Here is a 12,395-nt window from a genome sequence, read left to right as displayed (position 1 = left end):
GCAGCTAGGGAAATGGAGTTTGGAGCAGGGGCAGAAAACAATGGTTTCAGTCTTCCCGATATTGGAGAAAATTTCTCTTCATCCTGTATTGGCTGTCAGAAAAGCAGTCTGATAATTTGGCAACAGTGAGGTTGAGAGATGTTGTGGTGAGGTAGAGCTGGGTGTCATTAGTGTACATGTAACAATTAACATGAACATAAATAGGAGCACAAGATCAGGGGGCAGGTTGTTCAACCTTGCCCGTCTAAGAGCGAAGTCCAAAGTACGGAAAGTCCTCATCAGAGAACTCCTCTTTGCTGACGATGCTGCTTTAACATCTCACACTGAAGAATGCCTGCAGAGTCTCATCGACAGGTTTGCGTCTGCCTGCAATGAATTTGGCCTAACCATCAGCCTCAAGAAAACGAACATCATGGGGCAGGATGTCAGAAATGCTCCATCCATCAATATTGGCGACCACGCTCTGGAAGTGGTTCAAGAGTTCACCTACCTAGGCTCAACTATCACCAGTAACCTGTCTCTAGATGCAGAAATCAACAAGCGCATGGGTAAGGCTTCCACTGCTATGTTCAGACTGGCCAAGAGAGTGTGGGAAAATGGCGCACTGACACGGAACACAGAAGTCCGAGTGTATCAGGCCTGTGTCCTCAGTACCTTGCTCTACGGCAGCGAGGCCTGGACAACGTATGCCAGCCAAGAGCGACGTCTCAATTCATTCCATCTTCGCTGCCTTCGGAGAATACTTGGCATCAGGTGGCAGGACTATATCTCCAACACAGAAGTCCTTGAAGCGGCCAACATCCCCAGCTTATACACACTACTGAGTCAGCGGCGCTTGAGATGGCTTGGCCATGTGAGCCGCATGGAAGATGGCAGGATCCCCAAAGACACATTGTACAGCGAGCTCGCCACTGGTATCAGACCCACCGGCCGTCCATGTCTCCGTTATAAAGACGTCTGCAAACGCGACATGAAATCGTGTGACATTGATCACAAGTCGTGGGAGTCAGTTGCCAGCATTCGCCAGAGCTGGCGGGCAGCCATAAAGACAGGGCTAAATTGTGGCGAGTCGAAGAGACTTAGTAGTTGGCAGGAAAAAAGACAGAGGCGCAAGGGGAGAGCCAACTGTGCAACAGCCCCAACAAACAAATTTCTCTGCAGCACCTGTGGAAGAGCCTGTCACTCCAGAATTGGCCTTTATAGCCACTCCAGGCGCTGCTTCACAAACCACTGACCACCTCCAGGCGCGTATCCATTGTCTCTCGAGATAAGGAGGCCCAAAAGAAATAGGAGCAGGAGTAAGCCATTTGGCCCCTCGTGCCTGCTCCACCATTAAATAAGAGCATGGTTGATCTGACTGCGACCTAAACTCTACTTTCCTGCCTATCCCCCATAAACCTCAACTCCCTTGTCGATCAAAAATCTGTCCAACTCAGCCGTGAATATAGTCAGTGACCTAGCCTCCACTGCTCGCTGGGGTCGCAAATTCCAAACACTAAACGACCCTCACAGAAGAAATTCCTCCTCATCTCCATCTTAAATGGGAGACCCCTTAATTTGAAACTGTGCCCCTTATTTCTAGATTCCTCCATGAGGGAAACATCCTCTCCGCATCTACCCTGTGAAGCCCCTTCAGAATCTTATACATTTCAATAAAATCACCTCTGAATCTTCTAAACTCCAATGTGTATAGGCCCAACCTGCTCAACGTTTCCTCAGAAGACAAACAGCTCATCCCACGAGTCAGCCCAGAGAACCTTCCCTGAACTGCTTCCAATGCAAGTATATCTCTCATTAAATAAGTTGACCAAAACTGTACATAGTACTGTAGCTGTGGTCTTACCAATGCCCTGTACAGTTGTGGCAAGACTTCCCTACTTTTCTACTCCATCCCTCTTGCATTAAAGCCCAACATTCCATTTTCCTTCCTAATTACTTGCTGTAGCTGCAGGCTGACGTTGAGATTCATGTACCAGCACACCCAAGTGCCATCTGTACTGCAGCATGCTACAGTCTCTCTCCGTTTAAATATTCTGCTTTTTATTCTGCCTGCTAAAGTGGACAATCTCAAATTTTTCCACATTATACTCCATCTGCCAGATTTTTGCCCACCCACTCAATCTACCTATATCCCTTTGCAGACTCTTTGTATCCTCCGCACAACTTACTTTCCTACCTCTCTCCATATTGTCTGCAAATTTGGCTAAAATGCAATTGGTCCCTTCATCCAAGTTCTTAATATAGATTGTAAATAGTTGCGCCCCAGCACTGAACCCTGTGGCATTTCATGATTTGTCATCCTGAAAATGATCCTGACTCTGTTTCCTGTTAGTTAGCTAGTTCTCTATCCATGCTAACATACCACCCCAACACCATGAACTCATTTTGCATAGTAACCTTTTCTACGGCACCTTATCGAATGCCTTTTGGAAATCCAATACACTACATCTACAGGTTCCTCTTTATTCATCCTGCTTGTTACATCCTCAAAGAACTCTAACAAATCTGTCAAACACTATTTCACTTTCACAAAACCATTTTGACTCTGCTTGACAGTATGATGATTTTTAAATCCACTGCTAGTACCTCTTTAATAATGGATTCTAGGGCTTTTGGATGATGTCGTTGAGGAGCAGCATGTAACTGAGAAATAGGAGGGGCCAAGGATGAGTCCTTGGGGTACACCAGAGGTAATGGTGCGGGAATGGGAAGAGAAGCCATTGCAAGTGATACTCTGGCTATTATTCGATGGATTAAAATGGAACCAGCTCAGAGCAGACCCACCCAGCTGGACAATGGTGGAGAGATGGTAGAGGAAGATGGCGTGGTCAACCATGTCAAAGGCTGAAGACAAGTCATGAAGAATGAGCACGAAAGTTTATCTTTGTCATAGTTACAAAAAAAGTCACAAATGAGATCCCATAAGAGCCATTTCGGTACTGTGGCAGGGGCAGAAACCTGATTGAAGGGATTGAAACACAAGAGTTCTGGAAATGATGGGCAGACATTGGGAGGCGACAGCACATTCAAGAACTTGAACAGAAGCAGGGTTAGAGATGGGTTGATAGTTTGCAAGGATGGTGGGGTCAAGGATTTTTATTTTTTTTTTAAAAAGGAGGTAATGACTGCAGATTTAAAAGGAGAGAGGAACAACACCTGAAGAGAGGGAACCATTTACAATATTGGCTAACATGGAGACCATGGGGTCAAGGGATAAGAGGTGGGTATAATTGACAACATGAGCTCGGAGAGGGCATGAGAGGAGATCGGAGAGAAAAAGAAACTTGTGTGTTCAGGGCTAGGGCAGCGGGGAACTTGAGGAAATTTGGCCCAGTGGGTTAGTGGAAGGGAGGGGCACTGCAGAGGCAGCTGATCAGATGGTCTCAATCTTAGTGACAAAGAAGTCAACGAGCTCCTCATACTTATTGTTGGAGGTAAGAGGGGAGGAGACGGAGAGCGGTTTAAGAAGATGGTTTGCAGAAAAGAAACTGGGTTTGCATTCCAGGATGATCCTTGAATAGTGAGCAGTTTTAGCAGACGAGAGCAGAACCCGATTGTGCTTTATGTGGTCCTGCCAAATCTGGCGATGGATGGCTAAACCAATTGTCAGTCATAGCCTTTTGCGTCTACGTCCCTTAGACTTAAGGGAGCAAAGGTGAGGGCCGTACTGGGAATTGGTGGGGTTGGGGGGGTTGGTAGGTGGAAATAGCCAGTGTGAGAATAATGGTTTTACTGGGGACAAGAGCATCAAAAGTTGAGGTGAAGGTACAGGTGAGCAAATCAGTAGCTGCAGAAATGTTGTGGTGAATGGAGGACCAAAGGCTACTCAGTTGGGATATTAAAAGTGCAGTTGTAAATGAATTGGGCGATAGTTTTGTTTGCCCAGGGACAGATATGAAGGAGGTAGGGATATGGCATGGAAGGGAGTTGTGGGTGGACAGTAATACTAGGAAGGTAATCAGAGATGGCCTTATTGGTGATTGATATGGTGGGGGTAACGAGGCAAAGTGAGAGAGCAAGGTCAAGGAGGTGGCCGTGAATATGGATTGGGGAGTTTACATGGAGGGAGAGAGAGAAAAGAAAGAGAAAAGAAAGAGAGAGAGAGAGAGAGAGAGAGAGAGAGGAAAGAAAGAGAAAGAGAGAGAGAGAGAGAGAGAGAGAGAGAGAGAGAGAGAGAGAGAGGGAGAAAAGAAAGAGAGAGAGAGAGAGAGAGAGAGAGAGGGAGAAAAGAAAGAGAGAGAGAGAGAGAGAGAGAGAGAGAGGGAGAAAAGAAAGAGAGAGAGAGAGAGAGAGAGAGAGAGGGAGAAAAGAAAGAGAGAGAGAGAGAGAGAGGGAGAAAAGAAAGAGAGAGAGAGAGAGAGAGAGGGAGAAAAGAAAGAGAGAGAGAGAGAGAGAGAGGGAGAAAAGAAAGAGAGAGAGAGAGAGAGAGAGGGAGAAAAGAAAGAGAGAGAGAGAGAGAGAGAGGGAGAAAAGAAAGAGAGAGAGAGAGAGAGAGGGAGAAAAGAAAGAGAGAGAGAGAGAGAGAGAGGGAGAAAAGAAAGAGAGAGAGAGAGAGAGGGAGAAAAGAAAGAGAGAGAGAGAGAGAGAGAGAGAAAAGAAAGAGAGAGAGAGAGAGAGAGAGAGAGAAAGAAAAGAAAGAGAGAGAGAGAGAGAGAGAGAGAAAGAAAAGAAAGAGAGAGAGAGAGAGAGAGAGAAAAGAGAGAGAGAGAGAGAGAGAGAGAGAGAGGGAGAAAAGAAAGAGAGAGAGAGAGAGAGAGAGGGAGAAAAGAAAGAGAGAGAGAGAGGGAGAAAAGAAAGAGAGAGAGAGAGAGAGAGAGAGGGAGAAAAGAAAGAGAGGGAGAGAGAGAGGGAGAGAGAGAGGGAGAAAAGAAAGAGAGAGAGAGAGAGAGAGAGGGAGAAAAGAAAGAGAGAGAGAGAGAGGGAGAAAAGAGAGAGAGAGAGAGAGAGGGAGAAAAGAAAGAGAGAGAGAGAGGGAGAAAAGAAAGAGAGAGAGTGAGGGAGAAAAAAGAGAGAGCATGAGAGGAAAGAAAGAGAAACAGCAAAAGCGAGATAGAGCGAGAGAAAATAAGAGAGAAAAGAGAGAGAGAGAGCGCATGAGTATGATAAGTTGAGATGGAGGTTGAAATCACCGAGGGTGCCAAGTCATTTGGTGCAGAGGCTGAGGGAGGAAAGCAATGAAGATATTTTGGTGAGAAAATGTTTTATTATACTTGAGAGGGAAATAGACAATGATGCTTTTGCGTGAGAGGTTAAATGGGTGGAACAAGGTGAGATGCTCAAAGGAGGAGAAACTGCCTTATGGATGGGGATTATGCCAAGGTGAGATTTGGTGATGTGCCACACTGCCAGTGTTGACAGGGCAAGTGGTAGAAGATATAGGCATGGAGGCTTCATTAAGGGGAAAAGATGTCATCACCCCTCAGCCAGATTTCCACTAAAGCCATACACAAAGTAGTTCATGAATGACAAGGGCCTTGTTCACCAATGAATGGACATTCTGGAGCGAGATGCATAGTGGGGTGGTGAGAGCAAAGTCAATGGTCAGCAGTGGGGGGAGTTGATTGGACAGGAAGGAGATCGGCCAGATTAGCCCCCAGCAGGTGTACTGGATAGGAAGGCCGATGAGAGAGTGGAATGGAACAAATGGGGGTTGCTGCTCATAATGAGCCAGCGGCAAGTGTCTCAATGAGCCCTTTGGATGATGCTGAGGCACAAAAGAAAGCTTGGCATACCTAAGAGGGAGTTAAGTCTGGGACAGCAGCAAGAGAGCAGGAAGGTCGAGGAGTACTGAAGGGTTGGGGTAGGGAAATGAGAGGGCAGAGCACCTGAGAGTGGAGAAGTCAAAGGAGGCATGACGATAGAAGAGAGGGGTCTTGGAGGGGTAGAGAAAAATAGTTTAAAACAAAGGAAAAGTGCAAACAGAGTGACGGACTCGGGTCTGGGTCGGAGGGACAGACAAAATGTGCATGCAGCGAAAACATAGAGGCGTGGCTACATAAAAATTTTGATACATAAAACTCTGATAGTAAATGGGAAATAGGAAATGGATAAGACATAATAGGAAGAAGTTCAGAGTCAAGGACCATATAAAATGTTAGTTCTTGAGTGCAATCAGGTTTCTCTTATGCAGAATGTAACATTAGGCTCCTGGACCAGACTTTTCACAAATGAACTTCGGAATATTTGTTCAGCTTGTTATTGAGATATTGTCAAGGGGTTCATAATCTCCCGTGAATAACAGGAACAAAGTCCATAAAAGGGTTAATTGTACATGGTCATCAAAACTAGTCAGCTGTCTGGCTGAACAACTTTTTCTTCTTCTACATTCACTATATTAGTCATAGCTCTGGGGAAAAATACTTATTTATATACAAGATCTGCTTCAAATTGAACTAATGTAGTTATTGTATTATAAAAGTTATAAACCTCACTGTGTACAGTATTCGTCACCTTATTTAAGGAAGGATGTAAATGCATTGGAAGCAGTTCACAGGTTTACTAGACTAATACCTGGAATGGGCAGATTGTCTTATGAAGAAAGGTTGGACAGGTTAGGCTTATATCTGCTGCAATTTAGAAGAGTAAGAGGTGACTTGAATGAAACATACAAGATCCTGAGGGGTCTTGACAGGGTGGATGTGGAAAGGATGTTTCCGCTTGTGGCAGAATCTAGAACTTGGGGTCACTATTTAAAAATAAGAGGTCGCCCATTTAAGAGAGAGATGAGGAGAAATGTTTTCTCTCCAAGGGTCGGCAGTCTTTGGAACGCTCTTCCTCAAAAGGCGGTGGAAGCAGAGTCTTTGAGTATTTTTAAGGCAGAAGTAAATAGATTCTTGATAAGCAAGGGGGTGAAAGGTTATTGGGGGTAGGCGAGAATGTGGAGTTGAGGTTACAATTAGATCAGCCATGATTTTGTTGAATGGCAGAGCTGGCTCGAGGGGCTGAGTGGCCTACTCCTGCTCCTAATTCGTAAATTTGTATGTTCGTATGTACTCACTTTATTGCTTGTGCTCCGGGTCTCTGGGTCAGCATTGTGCTCAAGTCAATCACAGCAAATTTCATGATCTCTGGCTTGTCTTGGTCTTCTCTAATGGAAATGGACATGCTAACCAGCTTCACAGAAAGTTTCACTGCTTCATACTATGCAAAGATCAAAAACAGTGGTAATTATTTACTATACAATGTATGTAAATCTCCATTCAGTTTCAAAAAGTCTGATAATAACAATTTGCATTTATATAGTGCTTTTGACAGAGTAAAACTTCCTAAGGCACCTTACAGGAATTATATCAAGAAATTTGACCCTGAGCCACAAAAGTGTGACTAAAGCAGTAGGTTTTAAGAGTCTTAAAAGGAGAGAGGGAAGTGGAAAGGTTTAGAGAGGGGAATTCCAGAGTTTGGAGCCCAGGCAACTGAAGGCAGGGCCACCAATGGTGGAGCGATTAAAATTGGGGGTTGTGCATGAGGCCAGAATTGGAGGAATGCAGAGATGTCAGAGGGCTGGAGGAGGTAACAGAGGTAGAAAGAAGGGAGGCCACAGAGGGATTTGAAAACAAGGATAAGAATTTTAAAACTGAGGCATTGCCGGACCAGGTGGAAATAGATGGTCACTGTGATGAAATGGATGTGTGGTCGTAAGCTCATCTGAAGGTCAAACAGGATGTTAAGGTTGCGAATGGTCTGGCTCAAAGTCAGACAGGTGACCAGGGAGAGGGATGAAGTGGGTGGCCAGGGAATAGCATTTGTAATAGGAGTAAATTGCTGCTTAAGACTGGATGTCATACAAGCAGCATGACCATTCAGAAACAATGAAGAAGTTGAGAGATGGCGGTGAGGTAGAGCTGGGTGTCATCTGCATACACATGGAACCCAATTTATCTTCAGATGATATTGTCAAAGGGACAGGATGGTAGGTGAGAAATAAAAGGGGACCAAGGATAGATCCTTTAGGAACTCCAGAGTAACCGTATATATTGGTAACATGTCTTTTATTTTTAAAAAGTAATGATGAATTGATCTTAGTTTTTGGGTATAATAAAAACTATCTATACTTCATTTGAAAAGAAACAAATCTTATTCCACAGATTGCTATATGCTTGGCTGCTTTCTTCAAATTATATCCTGCCATATAGCAGTTTTAGTTCAAACTTAAGATCTGGAATGCACTGCCTGAAAATGTGGTGGAATCAAGTTCAATAGGAACTTTCAAAAGGTAATTGGACATATACTTAGAGGACTAATTTGCAGAATTATGGGAAAAAGATGGGGTGTGGGATTACACTGGGCAGCTCTTTCATAAAGCTGGCACTGGCATGATGAGCCAAAGGCCACCTTCTGCACTGTAAGATTCTATAACTATATTTGCAGACCTCAGACATGAGATTCTGATGAAATAGTCTTCCAGGTATAGGTACTGATGCTAGAAGCAACAAACTTTTAGTTAGGAGAGAAATACTTGGCATTAGTGCTGGGGCTCAGTGTTGACAAAGGCAGGTATTTTGTAAACAGCTTAACTGAAAGCTTTGTCCCTTAAAATTGAACCAGAGAATCTTCCAGCAACACACCGTATGGCAATATTGAACTGTGCATCTTTTAGGTCTATAACAAATAGCTCATCCCCTGGATACAACATCTGGATAATTTGTTCCATGAGTCCATTTAGGCCTCATCATCCTGGAGCTAAAAAATACCTGTAGTAGAAAACTATTTTCCCCAAATCAGGGAGAACTCTAACTTCAGATGTTAGCAGTTAGATCATCTTTTGATATAGTCCAGAAGGTAGCCAAATCAAATTACCCCACAGTATGTTGGATAATGCTCTCTGCTAATTCCTAGGACCCACGAGTCTGCAGTGATGCTTCCCCATATTCCTGCAAATTCAATCAGTGGCACCTACTCAGGTTTCAGGTGGGAGGAGAATATCAAGAGTCATCACACCAGGTTTGATCCACAAAAGGATCCTTCATAAAAGAGTTTAGGTGTCACTCAAAAAGAGGGAAATTTGGAGTACTACAGACAATGCCATATGTGGTCCCCTAATCAGCATTGTATTAAATCACAGGACCTGTGACCGTACTTTTCCCCTAAAAAAAAGTTTGCTGCTTCTAGCGTTAGACTTCTCATCAGAGAGTTGCCAATTTCTCTACTGAAGCAAGCCAGATTATGTATCTGAGCAAGCTATTGACGAAACTAGAACCCAAAAATGATTATTTCTAGCTACCTTTTCTGTTAACAGGATGGAAAGAGTTAGGAGGAACAAAGAACTTTGTTTTAAACTGTTTCGTGCCTGTGAGCAACACCATAGGAGATCAACTAGTAGTATTACAGAAAAAAAGTGTAAAACATCAATTTAACAATTATCAAGCGAAAGCAAGGCACATCAACTCTCGTGAAAGGTTAAGTTTACAGTGGCTATTATGGAATAAAAAGACGATTTATGCAACAGTGTCCCTTAGTTTCATTTGCTGTGCTGTACTAAATGATCATGCAGGAACAACTTGAAAGCAATTTTACAAAACATACTCTTTTTGGCATTGTTGGGTCCACCACAACTTCACTATATCCAATTGCTGCATAGAGTTTAGCTTTCTCTTCAGGTGTCATCAAAATATCAATTCCTGAGAATAAACACATTTCCAAAAAGTTATGAAAAGTATCTTTGTACATGTTTTTTTAAAAACAAATATGTTTCAGAACAAAATGAATAAACAGATTACCTGATTTGCCAGTTTGATTATTTTAGCATGCCAGAAGCCAAATTTCTAAAAATATAAAGTTGCCCCACTGAATGAGCCAATGTATACAACTGTAGAATAATTTTGTCAAGTGCATCCACTTCAAGGAAGCAGAAAAATTAATTTGGCATCTGTTGCAGAATTTGAAATAGAGAGTTACTTCAAAAGTCTTGCTAATTTATCTGACTCGGAGAAACTGTTCTTGGAACAAATAAATGTTGTTTGCCAAACCCAAAAGGGCTAACCTGATATTGTTTCTGTATGGAAACTCAAGAGAATTACTGAAAAGGTCAGCAAACATATCCAAAAGAGGTAGCTGCAGCTTTTCCCACTAACTGGATGGAAAACACAAGATTCTAAACCAGACAAAAAGTCATAATATATCACCTGTGGCAGCCATTCTGGCTTCCATTTTGGACATCGAAGGTTTTGTCCCATTTCCACTTCTATCCTGACAATTCCAAGAAGTCCATCCCAGTTAGTCAATCAGCAACACATCAGTTGTGTTGGTCACTCTTGTCAAGTTGGGTTCAATTATGAAAAAGCATTTGGAGCAGACTTGGGCACTGGCCAGCAGACTGGAGCATAATCCTCCAAAGTTAATTTAAGAGCTAAAATGTACCTTTTGACATATCAGTCTGTCAGTCACAGAATCCGAGGGTTGAATTTTACCAGCCCTCCACGTCAGGGGTTGTGGCAGGAGGGCCCGGAAAATTCTTCCGGGAGAGGCCCACCTCGACCAAGGACGCCGAGAAGGCCCTGCCCTATTTTACCGATGGCGGCGAGGCCTCAGTGCAGCTCCCCACCTCACGCCGGCGGAGCCTTAATTTGTGTAGTAAAATTAATTCAAATAAATGCAAATGAACTTACCTGGACCGGGCAGCCATCCCACGGCGATATTCTGGCTGGTGGCCGCAAGTCCCGCGCCTTCTGATCCCCGTCTGGGGATCCAAGGCGAGACACTGGTGGGGAGGGGGGAGGAGAGCAATTCTTAGAGCAGGAGGGGTTAGGGAAAACGCTTATGATTGGTGGGGGGATGGTGGGAAGTGTTTAAGGTTTAAAGTTATTAAAGATTGGTGGTGGGGTGGGAGGGGGAAGGTCAGGATCTGTATCACAGTTTTTATTGGGGGGGGGGGGGTGAAATGGGCAATTAATGAATCAATTCTTCCTTGGGAGTTTGAGTGAGGGGAATGAAAATGTAATTCCATCTGTAACTGCACCTTTCCACTATTTTTGCCTTTAAAAATGTAAATGCACCTGAAGGGTTTGAAGCCCTTTAAAATTGGCGCCTGCACGATGGCACCGGACGTCATTGTTGGAGTCGGAGTGGCCGCCCCCTCTATGTCATTGGGGGGGGGGGACAGTTCTGCCCCCTCTGTTTAAATGAGCCCCCGCGCAAAATATCGCAGGGCCTCAGTGGCGCCACGCAAGCAGACCGCCAACTTCCAGGCACGCCACCGCGATTTGCGGCGCGCTCATAACATCCAGCCCAGAGTTTCAATTGTATTTCAGGACCTCTCTCTTCAACAACCTGCTTCTTTTTAATCAGTTTCTTTTCCAAGTACTTAATGCAGTTTGTCAATGATGTAAGATGGGGACAGTAAACTCGCCCTGTCGCCTCCTCTCCAGCCTGTATTCACCACAGATGAACTTACTCGCCCTGATCAACACAGTGACAAATAGAGCGAGAGGAATACAATATTTTTATATTTTGTACCTAGAACCTTCCCCACATCACAACTCCACCTAAAAAAAACCTACCTAAAAATTTTCACATGCAATAATTCACCATGAGCAACTTCCTTTCCCACTTGTTCATGGGACACAGACATTGCTGGCAAAGCAAGCCTTTATTATTTTTGATAAGGTCGTGGTGAACCAACTGCTTCAACCACTGCAGTTCATCTGGTGTAGGTACACCCACAGTGAATTACATTATATTGACCCAGCGGCAATGAAGGAATGGCAATACATTTACAAGTCAGGATGGTGTGACACTTGGAGGTGGTGGTGTTCCTATGAGCCTGCTGCTCTTGTTCTAGATGGTAGAGCTTGTTGGTTGCGAAGGTGCTGTCAAACGAGCCTTGGCAAGTTTCTGCAGTGCATCGTCTAGATGGTACACATTGCAGCTATAGTGCCCTGGTGGTGGAAGAAGTGAATGTTTAAGGTGGTGGATGGGGTGTTAATCAATCAGGCTGCTTTGTTTTGGATGATGTTGATCTTCTGAGTGTTGTTGGAGCTACACTCATCCAGGCAAACGGGGAGAATTCCATCATACTCCTGCCTTGTGCCCTGTCGATGGTGGACAGGCTTTGGGGAGTCAGGAAGCAAGTTACTCACTGCTGAATGCCCAGCCTCTGACCTGCTCTTATAACCACTGTATTTATATGGCTGGTCCAGTTCAGTTTCTGGTCAATGGTGAACCCCAGGGTGTTAAAATGAGAGATTCAACAATGGTTATTCCTTTGAATGTCAAGGGGAGATGGATTCTCTCTTGTTGGAGATGGTCATTGCCTGGCACTTGTGCAGCGTGCAGGTTACTGATCACATATCAGCCCAAGCCTGGATGTTGTCCAGGTTTTATTGCATCAGGCATAATCTGCTTCATTATCTAAGGAGTTATGAATGGAACTGAACACCATACACTCATCAGCAAACATC

General features: G+C 44.1%; 1 protein-coding gene across 1 annotated transcript in view; it reads right to left on the bottom strand.

The window, feature by feature from the left end:
• vps13a (vacuolar protein sorting 13 homolog A) overlaps window positions 1-12,395 on the bottom strand; it is a 609,759-nt gene that overhangs the window by 440,198 nt on the left and 157,166 nt on the right. Inside the window, exons 16-17 of the mRNA XM_068029994.1 lie at window positions 9,523-9,617; window positions 6,998-7,140 (exon numbers count right to left, since the gene is read on the bottom strand). Of these exons, the coding sequence (XP_067886095.1) occupies window positions 6,998-7,140; window positions 9,523-9,617 (238 nt within the window). The remainder of the gene's footprint in view (window positions 1-6,997; window positions 7,141-9,522; window positions 9,618-12,395) is intronic.

The sequence above is a fragment of the Heterodontus francisci genome, chromosome 4 (genome assembly GCF_036365525.1).
Source record: "Heterodontus francisci isolate sHetFra1 chromosome 4, sHetFra1.hap1, whole genome shotgun sequence".
In the NCBI taxonomy this organism is placed as follows: Eukaryota; Metazoa; Chordata; class Chondrichthyes; order Heterodontiformes; family Heterodontidae; genus Heterodontus; species Heterodontus francisci.
The sequence above is the reverse complement of the archived record's forward strand: the minus strand, read 5'-3'. Positions and strand labels throughout refer to the sequence as shown.